The sequence below is a fragment of the Pholcus phalangioides genome, unplaced genomic scaffold (genome assembly GCF_987345545.1).
Source record: "Pholcus phalangioides strain wild (caught in Gottingen) unplaced genomic scaffold, Ppha-v1.0 ptg000007l_1, whole genome shotgun sequence".
Classification (NCBI taxonomy): Eukaryota; Metazoa; Arthropoda; class Arachnida; order Araneae; family Pholcidae; genus Pholcus; species Pholcus phalangioides.
This window is the reverse complement of record NW_028301600.1, coordinates 50,162,308-50,183,170: the sequence shown is the minus strand read 5'-3', so window position 1 is coordinate 50,183,170 and position 20,863 is coordinate 50,162,308. Positions and strand designations below refer to the sequence as shown.

At 35.6% G+C, this 20,863-nt stretch overlaps 1 protein-coding gene across 2 annotated transcripts in view; it reads left to right on the top strand.

The window, feature by feature from the left end:
- LOC149085435 (tyrosine-protein phosphatase 69D-like) overlaps positions 1 to 20,863 on the top strand; it is a 227,832-nt gene that overhangs the window by 8,322 nt on the left and 198,647 nt on the right. For both annotated transcript variants that reach the window (XM_089233438.1, XM_089233437.1), the window contains exons 2-4: positions 4,280 to 4,582; positions 8,235 to 8,534; positions 15,598 to 15,894. In XM_089233438.1, coding sequence (XP_089089564.1) covers positions 4,280 to 4,582; positions 8,235 to 8,534; positions 15,598 to 15,894 — 900 coding nt within the window. The remainder of the gene's footprint in view (positions 1 to 4,279; positions 4,583 to 8,234; positions 8,535 to 15,597; positions 15,895 to 20,863) is intronic.

Here is a 20,863-nt window from a genome sequence, read left to right as displayed (position 1 = left end):
ATTCATCGCACTTTCTCATTGGGAAAAACACCAGAGTTAGTTGTTGCAAATATCACTTTGAAAAGATAATAATAATAAACATATTTTCTATCTTGAGGATTTTTAAGCAAGATGTCCATTAATAGCTTAGTAACTGAGCTTTTCAGCAGCTTTGTCAGAACTGGGGGTGTTGTAGATGCTTGAGCACCCCTACTAATTTATTCAAGGGTTTGAATAATTGATTCAGAAATTTTCTAGGTTATGATCAAGACAAGTACCCACAAGTTGCAAACACTCCCAACGCCTCTGCTTAACTACTTTTGAACCGAAATAGAAATGACTGTTTTTCTTGAAATAAGCGCTGTAGTGCTTGCATTTTTAAAAACATGATTTCTGGGGAAAAGTTTCGGTTATAAATAAAGACTTGCCCTTAGATGTCAGTTCAAACCCCACCATCACCACAGTGGTGGTTGGCTGAAGTTGGTTTTCTGTGGTTCCCAACTTTGAAGTGAGAATGCGAGCCGATCTTCCCTGTTAAAAAGTCTCGCCACAGGCTTAAAATCATACAATATCAGCTCATAGTTAGAAAAACTAATGGCAGTACTAGAACAATCGTTTACACAAAAACAATCTTCATGTTAGTTTCACAACACATAAGTGCACAGTTTCCAGCATGGCCAGATCTTCGACCACATGCTTATATCTCTTCATTGAGACAGTGGAAAGCCATGATCTGATGAGAAGGAGTCCAGTGTATGGTGCCCTACACCAGTGTTTCTTAACCTTTTTTAGCCCATGGCTTCCTTTGAACAATATTTCCTTCTCGTGACCCCCTGTCATATCCAAGGCCCCTACCATTGTCCAAGAGCGAGATCTTTTCTACTTATCAAATTGAGTGTAATCAAAACTAAATTTATAATGAACAAAAATTTTACAAATTAGAACAGTGGGTACTGATCCAGAAGATGAGTGATTCAGAGGGGATAATTCCCCTCTGAAGAACCGGATCCAACGAACCTACACAAGATCACCCTTTTTCCTCACCTACACTGGGCTTCCTCTCTCTCAGTGAGCTACTTTGTTGCTCACTGTTTTGTTGCTCAAGCTTTCTTGTTGAGTTTTATGCATGACTGTCTCAACATCGCGGGTATCTGGCAAAGTGATGTTCTGAGGACCCCATACTTAGCTGGAAGTAACCGCTTACAGACCCACACTCAAAAATCATAGTACCAGATCTGATCATGCAGCCCCCCATGGCTATGAAGCCTCTTACCAAGCCCAAATATGCCCATGTGTTAAGCTGGCACAGCTTGGCTGGATTCTGGAAATAGTTACATTTTTCTCCACAGCTCACTGTAGGCCCCTTCACCACTTGTTATAGCTCCCCTTTTATCTGATTTTCCACCAGAGAGAAAGAGATAGTGTCCCCCCCCCCCCTTTAGAATATCCTAGTACCGCAAAGGGGCTATATGAGAGACACTGCTCAGGTTGAAAAACAATGCCATACACTATTACAAGTTTCAAGCACGTACGGACTGTCCCAAATTGTTTGCACAGTGGATGTTTCTGTAAACATTAGTTACAAACATACAATCAATTACAAGTTCTCAAATGGCCTGCAGTTACTTAAAATCTGAAAATTTATTTTAGGGGTCGTACGCTGAAGAAAATAACTTTTTGTACAAGTCCTTCTGTGCTCGAATACCCAATTAGAAAATTTTTGTCCTGTTTCTCCTGATACCAAAAAAATTTCACATTTCTAAGTGCAATATTCAATGAGATATTCAAATTCGAAAAATGGAAGAAAGGTAGCGTATCAGGGGCAACAACTTTCAAATTAGGTTTTTGAGCACACTGGGACTGTATAAAAAGTTATGTCCTTCATTTTCTTATGTGTACAACCCACTAAAATAAATTTTCAGATTTTAAGTAACTGCACATCATTTGAAAACTTTTTGTAATTGAAAATATGTAAACAGGTACAGAGATATTCACTGTGCAAACAATTTGGGGCAGCCTGTATAATGAACCAGTGATGATTGTTAAATTATATATATATAAAGGCTGTGACTCTGTAAAAAAAGGCGAATGCCGACTTTTTTTTTCTTCTGATGCCAGAGGACTAGCGGAATTCTCGTGTTTCAGATTTTTGATTAGTACAAGATTTTTTTTGCTAATTTTTTTTATATTGCTTTCAATTTATTTTCCTCATTCAAATTTGTCATTTTTGCATTTTTCTTCTATGTATTTATGAGGCATGTTTTTTAAGTAAGTACCATTTTTAAATAATAAGAAAACAAGTTGACTTTCCTTGACACTTTTTTTTACATGAAAGCCTGTACCTTAATCTACTTTTCAATATAATTTCCACCAATATTAAGGCATTTATCGTATCGTACAACCAGCTTTTGAATTCCATCCTCATAGAAGTCTGCCCCCTAATTTGACAACCACAGAGAAATTTAATTGAAGAAAATCAAGAACGAATATACTGTGTTTGTGTAAGAGAAATTTCAAGTACATACGAGGCATGTTTTTTTTAAGTAAGTACCGTTTTGAAATTCTGCTGCTGCAGTTGGCATTCTGCGCACGTGCACTGTGTACCTAGATCACAGTGGCCGTTTTGACCTCATCATGGTCGTCATGACACTAACCACCCAGATGCTGCTTCAAATGCAGGAACATCTGGTAGTCACTGGGTGCTAGATCGGGACTGTACGGAGGGTGATCAAGTTGTTCACAGCAAAATGAGGCAATGAGATCTTTGGTTCGATTAGCCACACGTGGGCGGGCATTGTCATAAAGCAAAATGATCCCCTTACTCAACATGCCACGCCTTTTGTTTTTGATTGCACAACTTTCGATAATTTAAGCGTTTGGTCACAATTTCATAGGGAACACTTCTGGAAATTTGAGGAAACTTATTAGATAATGACAAAATCGTAAAGCGTCTGTTCTCCCTCAATTTTTTTGTCAGTTTTCAGCACCAAATCTTCAGTAATGACAGAAGGTCGCCCACTTCGTTATAAACATTTGTGCGGCTACCTTTAAAAGCTCTAACCCATTTCTGTATCATTCCATCGCTCATAATGTTTCCTCCATACACTTCACTGATCTCATGATGAATTTCAGCTGCTTTCACTCCTTTATCACTAAGAAAATGAATCACAGCACATATTTCAGTCTGAGGCATTCTTGATTGGCAGAGGCATTTTAAATGCTCACAAACAAACCTAAACATGGTCAAATGTTTCCGTAATGTCGTCTGTGGTTTGCCAACAGATCTAGGTACACAGTGCACGTGCGCAGAATGCCGACCGCAGTGCTGCAGCAGCAGAATTTCAAAACGGTACTTACTTAAAAAAACATGCCTCGTATGTACTTGAAACTTCTCTTACACAAACATAGTATATCCGTTCTTGATTTTTTTCACTTAAATTTCTAAAATTTTGTGTTATCCCAATAAATGTGATGCTATTTTCTCTTATTTTTGTGAGTATATTCAAATATTTAATACTCTATAAGTGTACCGGTAATAGCCTAGGCCAGTGTTTCCCAAAGTGGGCAATATCGCCCCCTGGTGGGCGATGGAGTGGTCCAAGGGGGCAATAGAACCTACTTATTCAACATAGGATCCTATGGGCTTACTTAAGGTGGGGGGCGATGAGAGGAAAACATTTCTGAAGAAGGGGACGATGGAACAAAAATTTGGGAGACCATGGCCTAGGCCATCAGTTTTGGAACTTCATTAAAATTTTGATTTCAATACCAGAGGTAAATTATAATAGAAAATTAGAATAGTTGGAACCATTTTGTACCATATAGGAGACCCCATGTTAATGCCAATTTGTTCGCCAATTTTAATTCTTAGTGCTCTTTGAGGGTGTTGTTTGGTGGAAGAAAACATTCAGTCTTCATAAGTTGAAAGTTGTCACGTTAGGGTTCACCTCACTCATGGAATCATGTTCATTTCAAATAATACAGCTTCAATGAAACAATGTGAAAAGAAAGAGAAGAAAAGGAAAGTTTTCTTTTGAGAAACTTGATCAAAATATGGATCCTATACTAAACCCATAGCTTCTACCATCTCTCCAAATCATCCCATCAGAAAGGGATGATGAAATATCACTGTTTCCCTCTTTGGGATACACTGGTATACAGGGTGTGTATTATAACTGTACTGTTCTTTTTTTTCATGATTTTTAAGAGATGAGATTAATGTCGCAAAAATGTTTATAGTAAAATTTTCTAATACTCAACCCCCTTCATTGTTGTATGTTTTGCTTTTTTCTCTTCCCAGAATGCTTCGCGATCATTGAGCATACCATTGAACCAGCTGTTGTATCAAACTGCTCAGCAGTTACTTTAACATGCCACGTGGATGTAGGCCACCCTTCAGTTGATGTTTGGTGGACATTCAGAGGAGAAAATATATCAAAACTGTCAGATGTAACCATTTCAACTGACAAAGCAGAAGAAGGAATTTGGCAGCTAGAGCTCAAATGTGCAACCTTAGATCATAAAGGAAGCTATGCTTGCAATGCACAGGCTAAAAATGAAAGTGAAGTTGTTTATCGGAAAGAAGCTGTATTACGAATTTATGGTAAATATTTTTTCAAGGTATAGCAGAATTTGGAGTAATAAAATTTTTAATCAAGTAAGATTGCAACCTGTGTTTTTTTCTTGTTGATGTCTCTTTTTTAGTTATAACTTTATTAAAACCAAGTGATGTTTTCATATGATGCCTCTGAAAAATATATTCAAATGCTTTAAAAAGGAAAAACTTTATGATCATGACATTAAAGGGACCACATAGTTTTATCTTTAACCCTAGATAACTAAACATTCGTTTAAGACTACTAACTAAATTAGTTACTGAGTTAACACTGATTTAAGTTTAGTTTTTTTTAAATTAAAACTGAGATTGAGGTTCTTGAGATACCAGTAATACAGAGTTTTTAAAAACTATCATCATGACATTGAAGGGATCACATAGTTCTATCATTAAAACTGAAATTGAGGTTCTTGAAATACTGGTAATACAGGGTGTCTATGATCAAAGTTGACATGTTTTGAGTTGTCTATAGCTTCAACTATTTATCAGAAAACCTTTAAGGAAATCACAATAAAGGAATGTGGGGAGAATTTTTTAAGTCCATTTTTTAAAGACCAGAAATATCAGCATAGCTTTCGATGTAGAATAAGTGTTCATAAAAAAATTTCACCAGCAAACATGTTCTTGTAAATTCAACATTATATTCTGAAGAAATGAGACTGGAAATGAAATTCTGTTGAAAATGTTTAGGCTGGATACTCGGACACAAAGCTTGAGTAGATTGGTTGTATGTTTGCAAAAAATCAGCATGTGCATTACAATTTGCCTAGAAAACAACCTATAGCTAATAAATGTCAGAAAAGGGTTTTTTTTTTTTGCTCTCAGTTTTGTTAAGATCCTCTCATTGAGACATTCCCAAAGTTTCACTATTCATCATGTAAAGATCTGAGAAATATAGTTAAATTTGGTTATAATGACACTGTGACTATGTACGTCAGTAATTGATTGTCTCAGCTGATTGCTATAAAGAATAATCTTAACCTTGATACCAATACATGTATTTCTATGACACCACTCAGATGGAGATATTGCTGTATTGGCGACTATATATAAGAAACCTAAACAACTAATTGACTGGTGACTTGGCATGCTAGTCGTCTTGCTTTTGCAGTAGTGTGATTCCAAAATATTTCTTTATATTTGTAGTGTGCCCAATCACCCCCCTCGCCAGCTTCATGTATGCCCCTGCTCATTTTTAGTTAGTTGATCAATCACCATTCTTGTGTTGGGATATCTCCTTGTATCTTTATACACTAATAAATGGTTAAGTTTTTAATAAATATCTCACCTATCTTCTATGTAATACTGGCAAATAGTCTTGTGATCTTGTGGAGGTGGGATGTTTGTCTGCTGTTCTATTGATACCTAAAGATAAAAAAAAAAGACTTATTACATGTGTTTGACACTTGTACTTGCTCATTATTTAGTTTCATTTATTGAACATATGAACATAGACAGCACTTCCAGAAGAAATGAATCCCTATTGATGCATCTTTTCTTTATAGTATCCATAGCTAACTATGTTATCTCCCCATGGATAGAAATCCATACTCTGTTATTGTTATCTCTTATGTGTATTGCTTATTTCTTAAGCTTTGTATTTCATTTGAAGGGATGTCAAGTCTGGAGTCATCAAACAAATTACTTGTCTAATCTATCATTGAATCCAAAATTTTTTCTCAATTGTGTTCTGATTCTGAACGTGTTTCACATCTCTGTGTCACCACCCATTTGGTGTCAGGTTTTTCTTGTTTTTTTTAACTAAGGCTTTAGACTTTAAATGTGCATTACTTGTATAATGGTTGTAATATTAACCCCTTTTTCTCAATAAAATATGGCTGCCCTAATCATAGTAAAATAATTATGTTTAGCATTTGATCTTATTTGTTTATATTTTTCATTCTTAAAATGTCTTGGGAACTCTAGCCTTGGTTGGAATGATACCTCAGTTGTAATGACAAAATTTTGTGACATAGTTTATGCCATTATAACTGACTTTGACTGTATATTCATTTATACATTGAGAACCCAAAAAAAAAAAACTGGTACAGGTGAATATATGAAAATAAGGGAGAAATGCAACTAATCAATATAACTTGTTGCAGTCAGCAGTGTCCATATTAAGACAATAGGTAGCTAGGGAAGCTGTTAGATCAGTTTCTGATGCTACAATGGCAAGTTATCCCAATTTAAGTGACTTTGAACATGGCTTAGTAGTCTGCACACATAAGATGGGTCATAGCATTTCTGAGGTAGAGATGAAATTTGGATTTGCATTCGTGAACATCGCAAGGTTATACCATGAATATAAGGAATCCAAGGAAAACATATCTCCAACAGAGGTACAGGTGAAAAAGATCCTGAAGGAATGGAACCATAGATAACTGACAAGAATCCTTTCATGAGATACACATGCAACACTGTCTGAAATTGCTGTAGATTTTAATGTTGGGGCATCAAAAAATGTCAGCCTGCTAACTGACAAGGCCCTTCTTGATATGGGCTTTCGGAACCATCGGACTTGATGACTGGAAAAATGCCTGGTCTGAGGAGTCACATTTTCAGTTGTATCGGGTTGATGTACCCTATGAAGCTATGGACCCTGTATGTCAACAAGGCAAGCTGGTGGAGGCTGTCATAGTATGAGGTGTGTGTATTTGTCGTAGTATAATACCCCTGATAGGGCTACAGACAACTCTGGAAGGTAATCAGTATATCAACATCCGTCCAAATCAGTTACATCCATTCATGTCTTCTGTGCGTTACGACAGGCTTGGACAATTCCAGCAGGACAGTACGACACCACACATGTCTGAAGTTGCTACCGAGTGGCTTCAAGAACTCTCTTCTGACCTCAGCATCCTTTGTTGGCCACCTAAATCCCCAGAATGAACATTATTTGAACACATATGGGATACCTTGCAACTTGTATAAAAGAGATCTCCATCACCTGGTACCATTATAAAATTTTTGACTGCCTTTCAAGAATCATGGTATAAATTCCATCCAGGATACCTTAACATACTAGTGAAGTCCATGCTATGCCATGTTGCAGAAGTTCTGCATTGCTCGAGAGGGACCTAGATGTGTGATATTAGGTAGGGGGTGTGTGTACCAGTTTTTTCAGCACTTCAGTGTACAAATATCTGGCTTATGGTAGGTATTAGGATAAAGATGTTTTTCCTCATTTTTCTCTTTTTACTGATCCCTCATAATTTGGAGACGCACAATTCTGGGAACAAACCCATATCTTATAGACAAGTAAGAACTGTATGGCAGTGTTTTTCAACTTGTGGTCTGCGGACCCCTTGAAGGTCCATGAGTACTTTGTAAGGGGTCCGCAGGATCAAAATATCATTTACTACCATTGTACAAATGGTACATTTAGTGCTGTAAAATTGTAATTTGTTAATTACTCCCATTTTTTTATATGCAAATTATAAAAAAACAATTCATTTTAGATTTTATGGGAGGAGGCAGCTGTGTCTTAACCTTCGCTATGCAGAGTCTGTGACATGAAAATAGTTGTGAAGTACTGCTGTATATGCACTGCATATTTCTTTTTGTGACTGGCTATCTGGTTTTAGTTTCTTATTTTTATTATCTCCATATATTAGTATTTGTTACTTTGTTCTTTTAGTTCCTGTGACCATTGAATTGGATCGAAACTTAACGAGTGGAATGGCTGGAGAAAAGACCAACATTACTTGTCGTGTTAGTGCCTATCCATTGCCTGTTGTTGTGGATTGGTTTAAGAATAACGAATTAATTAATACAACAGGTGATAAGGCTGAATCATTTTCAGATGAAATGAACAGCTCTACTGTTACATCATTTCTCATAATTAATAATCTTGAACGAGAAGACAATGGTACCTATATATGTGTTGCAAGTAATGATTTCACCAATGCCACTGCTGGGCAAGATCTAATGGTGCAAGGTAAGAAAGATGGAATTTTTATTTTAGAAAGTTGTATGTTTTCAGTACTGTGAGGTAGCCAGTTAGTTTTATTTTTTTGATTATCAAGTATAAAAATAATTTCTGGATGAATAAGTTGTTTTTGGCCTTGTGGTAAAAAATTCTATGCAAAGTACAAGAAGCATTTTACCTTTATTTCTTATTTTCTACTGATTTTTTTTCTCAAACCGATGACAACTCAGGTCTATCGCCATAGGCAATTTACTACCTAGTGAGTTGTGCCGGAAGTGTAAGTGTGTGTACCTAAAAATCTGAGTGCGTATCTGGTGTTGTGTATGATTTTTCAGTGCTGCCATCTACATCTCAGAAGTGAAGTGAGTGATGTGTAGTGACTGAATATTTGTACTGTTTGTAGGACTGTTGCTGTCTGTGGCAAGACTTTTTAACAGGGAGATCGGCTCGCATTTGTGCCTCAAAGTTGGGAACCACAGAAAACCAACTTCAGCCGACCACCACTGTGGCAACAGTGGGGCTCGAATCCAGGTCCCCACGATGCGAGTCCGTCACTATGACCACTTGACCACCACAGCGGCCTTCTACTGATTATAAAGTATCTGACCTATTAATTATACTGGCTTGTTATTATATTAAAATTATACTGGCTTGTTATTATATTAAAATTATACTGGCTTGTTATTATATTAAAATTATACTGGCTTGTTATTATATTAAAATTATACTGGCTTGTTATTATATTAAAATTATACTGGCTTGTTATTATATTAAAATTATACTGGCTTGTTATTATATTAAAATTATACTGGCTTGTTATTATATTAAAATTATACTGGCTTGTTATTATATTAAAATTATACTGGCTTGTGTTGCAGCATTTTTTCAAAATAAATCACACTTTGATACCTCCAATGATTTGGACATAAAAAGCTTATAAAAATACAAACTCTAAGGTGGCAACAAGGAAATTCCTCACATGTTGACCAGGGGTGGGTTTTTGACAAGACAAGCATCAAAAACCAATTTAAGCCATCAAAAATTAAATGAATGCTTTTGGATAACATTTTAAACACAATAGATTGATAACATGATGAGATAAACTTACTTTTTGTATATTACATTTCATTTTTAAACACTAAATTATAACTACAATAATTAAAACAAAATATTAATTATAATTTGTAATTTTGAATTTTTCAACAGACGGTCTAGAACTGATAATATATAATTTTATGGTCCATTTTATCTAAACTACTGATTACCTGTGTTCAATTTACTAAGCAAAATAGAACTGTTTATTAAAAATATGTGTGATAGGAGATCACAGGGTTAGGTTTTTGATCTTAGAAACTTACTCAGTATTGAGACAGTCATAAACGTATTGTCAATGCTGTCATTCTTACTTTTACACTTAGAATAACTTATAGGACCTTTTCTTAAGCATTAATATGCAATCAGCATCGCTAAGTTAAAGAACATTTTAGTCCTACAATTTAATATTGTTATTGCTAGCTATATTATAATGTTATGCATGATAAGGGTATCATTTTAAGTATTAGTGATTATCTAGATAATTTAATAATAACAGAAATCAACATTACATATATGTATATGGCGTAAAAGAACTTTCTAAACACCTATCTGTTATGAAAAGAGTACAGCAGATGATTTATATCAATACCAATATAAGCAGTTGAATAAATTTTTGAAGGTCGAGAATCATGTTGAATTGAAAAATATGAAATATAGTTCCATAGTTTTTCCTGAAAATTCAAATTATATATTTTACATATAAAAATGCACATACATTGTCCAAAATAGTTCTGTAGAGAGCAGAAAATTATTTTAATCATATATTAAGTATTCTTTATGTAACATAGTGACTATTAGTAACATAGTAACATTACATGCAATGAATGTGTGTATTTTCAACAGGAATTTTCATATTGAAAAGCATTATTTAAGGTTTTTGATGTGGCAGTTTTAACCGTCAAAAACCTGCCAACCCTTATGTTGACTACTGTGATATAAATGTTCACAAAACCTAAATACAACAGCAGCCCAGAGTCAATAATAAAGAAGAAATTAGCAAAGTAAATAAAGAACTTTGAAAAAAGAAAAATACATTGCTCACATAAAAATGTGGTTATCAGGGATTGACAAATTCCAAGAGCCAGATCTCCAATGTAAAAAAGAAAAAAAATTGCATCGGCATCTAAAATTTAAAATGTGTTATTACTGAATTGGAATCTGAAGACAGAGAGTAGGGGGGGGGGGATTTTTTTGGAAATTATGCCATTGTGTCTGCCAACATAAAAAGGCAGTCACCAAACTCTAGAAAAAACAAATCATATTATTTTAGACAATTTATGTTTTTTACATTTTTTTTCCAGTTTTTTTTCCATTTATCAAGCCATGGTTATCATCTAAGTAATGGATGGTTTCTCAATTTTCCCCAGGTGAATTTCCTCGCAAACAGATCTATCATAGTGGAAATTATGACAACAGAAGGAAGGTTATTCCATGCATTCATCTCTGTTAGAAAAATAAAACCCTATGATGCCACCACCTTGAACTATCCCTAATAAACCGATATTGGTTATTAGGGATAGGACAGGTCTTAAGGAAGGTTATTCCATGCATTCATCTCTGTTAGAAAAATAAAACCCTATGATGCCACCACCTTGAACTATCCCTAATAAACCGATATTGGTACGCCCTTGTTGATGCTTTTGATTGACATTGTATTTATTTCGTCCATCCCATTGAAAATCTTGCACATTTAAATTTCATATCTTGCATACGCTCATCCAATGAAAACATATTTAAAAAAATTTAACATTTCTTCATAGCTCAATTCCTGCATACCAAGTGGTGTCCCAGTGTCTCTCCTTAGATAGCACCTTCATTTCCAACCTACCTCATTAATGGCAGTAAATTACAATATAGCAATATGGCCTGAGTTGGTGTTTGGTGAAGTAGTGTCCCTTCTTTGCATCCTCTCGACTTGGTTGAAATTGTGTCCTTCTGTAGGTATGCCCTCCAAAACAATAACCTCTTCACTCCAGACATACACATACGTGTACCCCATTGTTAACGGTTTTAAATGGTTTTTAATGTTTTTTTCAAGTTAAGACACTATGTAAGCATAAGGGTACCCAACCCAAATGGTCATAGTAGATATCAACCGTAATTAAAGTTACTTAGTCAAAAAATTGTTTCTTTTTAAAGAGACTTTTAAAAGGACATTTTGACGCACAATAAACACAAATCAATCAAAAAAAAAAAATTTTTAATAGTCAGTTTCGGCTCAGATTTAAAGGATATGGCATGACAATATGACTATGAAGTTAGCTGCAGAGAAGCAGGACAGTTGTTTAGTTGTGAAAGTTGTTCGCAATCTTTGGTATAAGTACTCTTGTGGGTATATGACAGGCAATGCAGTATACAAAAACTAATCTACAATGGTGAGAAAAATGAGAATTATTAAAAAGGCACAAAACATCAGCAAGCTTTATACACACTTCTAGAGTCTCATTTATATGGACAGATTGTGGTGTAAAAGTAGTTTCTCTCATTTATCAAAATTGAATACACTTAACAGCATATACGTTGCTTTTTGGTGGCCTTGATGTCATTTGCACAGAGCCATTCAGCACATATATGCCCACCAAGGAGGGAATATTCTACCAGCTTTCATATCTTAGAAGTAGAGCACTCGTCCAGCATACGAGAGACCAGTGTTTGTATCCATGTGAGGGGAGAGATTACTTTTCCTTTGCTAAAACATCAATATCTCCTCACATTGCAAGTTTTCGTATATATTACACTTGACAGCTTTTATCTTTTATGCCCTCGTAGGAAAAACTTTTGTGCTCCCCCTTTTCAGTAGATATATGGGGCCTTGTACCTCCTTTCCCATAATCATATGCTCTCTGAATGGAGAAAAACTGCCAGGCATTTTAGTGCAGTGTAAACAGGTTTTTAGCAAGAATCATTATTATGAGTGAAATACTGTATTTTTTCTATGTAAACAGGACTTAATAAATACATATATGTACAATTTCTCTAAATAAATACATATATGTACAATTTCTCTAGTGGTATCTAAGCATCCTAGGCATTTCTAGGGTTACACAATCTTTCAAGCTTATCTAGAAGAATGCATACCTTTTACTAATTTTTAGTGGTACAGAATACATGTTCTGATGCATTTCTAGGATATACCAGTCTCTTAGTTTTTGAGAGAGATACACAAGCCTCCTACAGGTGTCAAAGGAAACCCTTTAAGCAGTTTTTGAAATTTTCCTGAACCGCATTATAACTGCCACATTTGAAATTTCAAACCCTTCACAAATTGCCACTTATTTTCAAGATTTTTTTTTCTGATTGTGAGCCGATAACAGCTCCTCCCCCAAACAAAGAAATTTACTCTGCCCATTACTTTTATTTCCCTCACTATGATACAAAAACACCTGCCATGATGTGTATTGCTTATTGGGAAGAGAAATACTTTTTTTTGTACCATTAATACTGAGCATATATTTCTTTACAGTGCCAAAAGAAAGGGGGGAAAAGCCCACGCAATCTCTTTTTCTCACTCCTCCTTTTATCTAACCTGGCACAAGATCCGACTCCACCCACTGGCAGTTGATTGATTAGAGGGAAAATGGGAAACATTTTTTACTGTAAAAACAACTTTAATGCATTTTTAGAAGCCGAAATATTTCGGGCTGCTGAAATGAAGCACAAAACAAAACTGCTCATCAATTTTAATTCCAAAATTTTTTAAATCTTTAATTTGCTCAGAAACATCTTCATGAAAAGAGAATCATTAGAGCCAAAATGAATTGCCATGCTCTTGTCAGTGCTAAGTCATGTTCTATTCCTCTGCCCATGCTATAATCACATTCAGGTTGGCTTAGCTGGTGGTTCTCAACCTGGAATGATATGGCCCTCGTGTGGTCCTGGGATATTCTAAGGGGTCACAGGTGAGAATCATATGAAAGGGAAGCCATGACAAGTGGTGAAGGGGATGACAGAGAGCAGAGAGATGTGAAGAAATCACCTTTTTCACACTTGAAAACAAAAGTTTTTAAGTGAAATATGTTGAACAAAAAATGTGACTGCTGTCAAAATTCAGCAGAGCTGTCCGTGGAGCCAGTGTCATCTTAACCCATGTGGGCTTGGGGTCCTCATTTAGATATATGTCCTCTCATCTCCATAGGGAGCCTACGTGATGACATTTTGGTACTGTGATTTTCAATTGTAAATATGTAAGCTGTTATGGTTACTTTCAGCTAAGTATAGGGCCTCAGAACATCGCTTTGCCTGAGAACCCAGGATGGCGAGACTGCTATGCATATAACCCCACAAGAACCCAGAACCCTCGCTGAACTCTACCCAGGGTAGGTGTGAACCCATGGTGATGTGTCGGGAGGAGCGATTTATTATGTACGTTCATTGGATCATCGTGTATTTTACAGACCTATTTTTCTTATATAATTTGGCTCTTGGGAGGAATGACCATCTCTTTTCCCCACTTCTGAATCCGTGCCTGACCCATGATAACAGGGATTGATCTTATTTATAAAATTTTTGTTCATTATAAATTTAGTTTTGACTAAACTCAATTCAATAAGTAGAAAGGGTCTCACATCCTTCGTGAGGGTAGGGGACCCTGGTTAAGATGAGGGGGCCTTGAGAAGAAAATATAGCCTAAAGGAATCCATGGGCTAAAAAAGGTTGAAAACCACAGGGTTGAGTTACTCTCTTTAATTAGAGTTCCTGTGTGTGACTCTCTATTGAATTTACATAAAACTATATCTACATCCATTAATTTTATGTCATCAGTGAATTTGAATGCTATTCCACTGGCACCTTGATCAAGTTTATCAATAGGAAAACAAAATCAGTATGAGACCTATGACACTGCCTTGAGGAACTACACTTTTGATTCTTATTTGATCCAAAGATTGTTTATTCACCAAGGGCAGCTCTTAGTCTCTGCGACCCCTGTGGATGCCACTATGATAGTTAGAAGTACCAAAATCCAGAGAAAAAAATTTAGGAAAAAATGTCTTTTTCAATATCTACTTCAACGCATCACACCAGTGTGTGAAATAAGGAAGGCGGGGTCCTGTCTCCAGTAGTGTAGATGGTAGCATGCTTGCCTGGGTTCGAGTCCCGGTGGAGACCAGAGACCTTTTCTTTCCAAGTTCACCTTGGCATAATGTCTCAAAAATATGTGTTTCTTATATATTGGGCTGAGAAAAAAGCTGTCCATCTTTCTCTACCGTCCCATTTGGGATGGAGGGGATTGAGAGAGGCTACTCATGCCTCTACTTCAACACACCATGCCACAGTGCATGAAATAATGAGGTCCATTAACAGAACACCCTGTATATCTAAAATACAGCAATCCAAGATAAAAGCAATTACCATGAATAAAACTAATAACTATGATAAAATATAATGTACTACCCATAGAAATATGTTGTTGTCTTATCCAAGTATGCATAGCTTCTCGATTCACCCCAATATGATTATCGTATTTCTTTTTTAAATGTGTCAATTATGGTAGAGTTCAAGACAAGAAAGGATAAGCTGTTTCATTTATTCACAAGCCTGTTAGAGAAAAATGTGGCTGATGTGTTCTCAAAAATATATGGAAGGGTCACTGTGATCCTCTTCAATCTTTCTGAGTGTACTGGTTTGTATCTCCATTGTTAAGAAAGTTAATGAAAAAAAATTTGTACAATAAGAATATGGTAATTCAGGAAAAGTGAAGAAATTATTAATCCTTTGGTTTATTCTTACATGAGATATATGGAAACAAAAAGAGCATGCAGGGTCACCCAGACCCTATCTGTTTTTCTAGTGTGAACAAGTGTTTTCTCACATTCAGAGCACTGCACTAAATGCTGGTTCTCTGTATATATAATTGAAAAGTGTCCTTTTATTTATTTATTTTTTTAATTTTTTAAAAAATTTATAAAGTTTGTTATTAGTTTTTTTTTTGTGTTTCCAGATGTTCTAGTGTAAGCAATTGTTTTCTATTTTTTTATAGAGCCACCAGAAGTTGATTTCTTACAAACCAACATTAGTGCTGATGATCCTACTGTAGCTACACTTCATTGGCATCTAGTATTTGATGGAAACTTACCTGTACAAAAATTTCATCTGCAAAGAGAAAGTAGCATTGAGCAAGAAATATCAGTTGTGGATGATGATATTCCCCCTGATGTAACATCATACACAGTTCAAGGGTTGTTGCCTGGAGTTGCATATACATTTCATTTATCTGCAGTGAATGAAGCTGGTGCAAGCTCATGGAAAACTATCAATATTTCATTGCCCGCTGATGGTAATTATTTTTTATCATACAAACTGGTAGAACTCAGTTTCATGAACTTGATTTCAGAGTGCATTTTACTACACCAGTGCTTCCCAAAGATGCAATTTTTAATACTTCCATGTACATTTTGTTGAGTAAAACTGTTATTCTCCCAAATTTCGAGCATCTATCAGATGATGTGCCAAATGCAAAACCTGATGATCCATAAGTGGAATATAGCCATTCTGATTCAAGTGAGTGTCAGCTAGCTGCAAGAGGACCCATTATTCTAAAGTGCAGTGTGTGTTTTCCCAATTTATTTAGCCTTTTATCAGGCTTTCCATCACGAAAGCCTTATAAATGACTCCATGATTCCTGTGATCATGCAGTAGTTGTGGGCTAAGATTAATTTGTCAATGTCTCTAAATAATGAGTGTAAATCACCAATATATCACTAAACAAGTGCTAAAGCACCAAATATGTAGTCAATTTTTTTTCTCCTATTTTGTAGCAATTTCTTTCTGAGTAGTCAAATCACTTGTTTCCAAACCTTCTTGATTTCAAAACCGGCTCACTTTCTGTCAAAATATTTAATATTAGAGGTACCCCAAAAGCAGAATATATCAAAATCAGCAATGTACGTCGCAGAACAATCTGAAAGAATTTTAAGAAAAATGTTGAAAAGGACCCACTTACAACAAAGTCGAAAAAAGAAACAACTTTATTCTTCATATGTGAAGTTTGTTTTTTCCATATCAGGCTTGGAAGATGGTGCATTTAGGCAAAATGAAACATAATTGACAAGCACGTACAAATTTTTCAACACTGTTGGAAAATTTGGGCTCCATGCGACATCATAAGAAGATAGTCTGTAAGATTTGTTATCGTGTGGACTATCTTCTTATAGTATGATTGATGTCGCATGCAGCCCAGCAGTTGAGAAACACTGGTTTAGAGTATTCTAGTATAGTTAGGGTTACCAGATTGAAAAACTTCAAGAGGAGGAGGTCAGTGTGCGCACTCTTAGTGACGTCACTTTCCCCAACCTTCACAGCAGATGGTGCCACTATTCTGACCAATAAAACTGTCCACAACAGTGATTTTTTCAGACTGAAACAACCGCAAAAAAAGGAATTTCCATGGCTATTGGTCAATGAAAAAACATTCATGTCCATGTATGTTTCAAAGTGGACAAAAAAATTTTCTATGAAAAAAAAGAAAAATTATTTTACCGGAAAAGGACAAAAAGGGAATTTTTCGAGATGTAGGAGGATGCTTGAAATGACATCAAAAAGGAAGACATGTCGTCTGGTAAGTATAGTACAGTAGACTCATGCTAATCCTGCACAAATCAGAATCAGAGTGTGCTGCATTACTGGAAGTTAATTAAAAAGACCCATTTGAATAATATAAACTTCTGCGCATGTTTTCCTCTTCTATATGCTCAAAGAAACCCCGCTTAAAAACACTGAATTACTGGACATACTGCGTCTACTGTATTGACAGTATTGAAATTCAAATGTATTAAATATTTTTGCAGCTCTCTTCAACTTTGTTATCAGTTCTTATGCTTACTAAGTTTCGGGAATAAGACATTTTCTTCCTGAAAATAATTCTCATCACATTGCAAAATAATTACTACTAGGAACTTTTCAATTCATTCACATTTTGTTGCGACAAATTCAGTTACAGTAAAACTTAATATTTCAATTAACTTGGTTTGAGTGTTTTCAAGACTTTTTAAACAAAATTTGAATCAATTAAGAAGTTTTGTCTCGCAAGACCAGCCAAACTGCGCCAAAACGGTTCTCTTGCTACATGGTGCATCAAGGCGCCGAATCCCTATTCTTGTTTAAGGTGCAAAAATATCAGGTGCACATTTCCCAAGCACCAATTCTTGTTTGTGGTTCATGGAGGTACCGCTAATGCACTGTACTGCATCAAGTACCCGGAATTTAGGAAAAAGATGCATAAAATTTTTGTTCAGGGGACGGGTTCTTTCCAAGGAGACGAGGAAAAAGGTACAGGGGGAAACTTCAATTTTTTCACTTCCCACTATCTACCACAATCGCGTTATCTCGTGACCTTGGAAAGTAGTTCTACTACCTTGAAGTACAAAGTCCTGTACTGTTATTGGTATAACCCGTGGGCCATCAAAGTCCCTGAATGAATATGCCGAATTTTCCGATTTCTTTGATAGTCTCGAAGGAGCGCTGTTCTTAAGAAAACTTACATGTCTTTGTGATTGACTGTGCATCGAGGAAAAGAGTTGACAGAGTGGACTTGGGAAGACTCCTCAGAAAAAAGAATTTAATATAGAGGTGTATTGTGAGAGGAGAGAGAGAGAGATCTATGGTTGCTAGTACACTGTCTTGGCCCAAAATTGTTTTTGTTATCAAGTCATTTCTGTAATTTTGCTTTGGCTCGAGTCAACCTTATGGGATAGCATAATTTCATACAACTATGGTCCAACATAACATCATTTTCCAGATTTATCATAACTTCTGTATTCAAGCTATTCAAAAAAAATTTTTTTGGTGATACTGCCTGTAGAAAGGTCTTTTTTAACTTCTTTTTTTTATTCCTTATGCAGTTCAAATATGGATTTTTTTTTTAATTAAATTTTGGACCATAGTTGTGTTATGAAGTTCCAACTATAGTACATCAAATATTAGAATTTACTACTACTATATCATGCAATGTTCAATAGCTTTTAATCAAAAAAAATTGCAGAAGACAGGCAAATTACATATTTATTTATTTTAATGCAACCACTTGTTTTTACAAAAAAATGAAATTTGAATCGAAACACAAAATCAATGAACATTTATTAAATCATTAAAACAAAAATGAACCATTTTCTGTTTGCATTACCAAGATTTAAGGTTTTTTTTTTGCTTAACCCCATATGTCCTTAAGCTCAGGCACACTGAAGACTCACACTCCCTTGTGTTGCTTCCTTCTTTTGTTTTTGGATTGATTGTTTCATATCCTTTTTAGGATAAAAAAGACAGTCTTCATTTTCTGGCCACTTCCATAGGTTGCCAGATCTTGTCATGCATTTTATATAAGCTCCATTTACAATCATAAATTCATCATTTGCAGACATATAACCGTCACTCAGGAGCGCATTTATTGTGTCCTCAGAGGCCTGATCAGTGTTTGACAAGTTCAGTGAAGTATCTAAAGCCAAGAAATATCTATCCATCAGCTTTGCTAGAACTTTCTAAAGGCTTCGCTTTACAAGAAACTTTCTTTTGTTTTGAGCAAATTTCAACTTGAGAAGTAGATGGCAAGTTAAGTTTTTCAATCTCTTCTGCTGAAACACTTTTGCCTGGCTCTACATCAAGCTTCTTCTTTCTTCTCTTTATGGATGTCTCTTGACCTACTGCTTGTTTCCTTGTCATTTCAATATGTTTTATAAAGAAGTCTGAAACACCACCTCCATCTAGTCCTGTGGTATTAGGATCAGAATATGATGGCAGGCATTCTAAGACTTTGGTTGCACAAACAGAAAAGATGCCAGCCTTCCTGAACCCAGCTTGTAGATTGTCTTGTGGGTTTGGAAGAACTCCATTCCACAGCTTATTTAATAATGAAGGAAATACATTTTTGGGGACTGTTGGTATGCTTCTTCCATGTGGTGTCATTTTCCACTTATCAAGTGTTTTCTGCCAATGGCATTCATCAGCCAAAAATAAGCTAGGTTGGCAGGTTGTGTAAAATGGGGCACATTTGGAGGAAGTGCTGTGAATGCAATGTTATGTTCCTGACAATAATCTTTCAGAACCCCTCAAGCTGATATGAGAACTGAGGTGGTCAATAATTTTATTTCATGACGTAAAGACACTAAGAAGGGATTTTTCAAAATTCGACTCCTAAGGGGGTTCAATAAAGGGGGAGGGGGGTCGTATGGAGAAATCACACTGAGCTGAAACCGCTGAAGCTATAAATATAGAATTTGGTCTGTATTTTTGTATTGTAATGTAGAGACTCACTAAGAAGGGATTTTTCAAAATTCAACCCTCTGGGGGTGTTCAAAGGTTACATGGAGCAATAATCACTGAAGCTATAAATATGAAATTTAGTCAGCATTATATTTTATAATGTAGATACCCACTAAGACAGGATTTCTGAAAATTCATCTTCCAAGGGGGGTCATGAGGGGTTCAAATGTTATATGGGAGAATCATCGCGAGTAATTTCCAGATTACCATATCCATGCGAGCGATCTGTGGGTAACAGCTAGTGGTCCATAAAAATGGTTGGACCATAATTGGAAGCAAAGTACTATTTTCTATTATTTTTTTTTATAAATATTTTTATATGTATGCAACTGTAAAAATGTTTATTAAGCATTTGAAAATTCTAAATTACTTGTAATAAAAAAACATCAAGAACATAGAACAGCTTGTTGTAGTAGCTAGTAGCCAAGAAAGTTTGCAGCTGACAAGATAACGTGAAAAACATAACCCCCAATAACAGCTGATTCATGGGAAAATATTGGACAGAGGGCGTTCTAACCACATCTACATATTACACTATCTATGCTCTTTGCTTTAGTATTTAAATAGTCCACTAGATGGTGTTAGCATTTCAATTAATGTTTTAGTGAGCACGGGTGTTTGAACCATAGGTGTGTGAAATTATATTACTTAAATAGTGCTATGAAAACATTTTTTGATTTTCAAATTTAAAAAAAATCGAGGTTTTTTCATAAAGCCATGATTATGTTGTCGTTGGGGTTTATCTTCCCCCCTTTTCCTACTTTTTCTAATTTTTGGAATGGGAGCCCTGCATATCGATATATCACTATATTGTGATGTAAGGTTGACAAATGTATCACAATTTGAAACTTTGAATTTCACCCAGTCCTACCCACAGGTCCCCTGCCCAATTCATGGTTCATCTGAGGCTCCCCCACAATAGTTTGGTAGATATTTCTCATATAAAAAGAAGCACTTCAAAGCATAAATAGACAACAAAAAAAAAACCAACA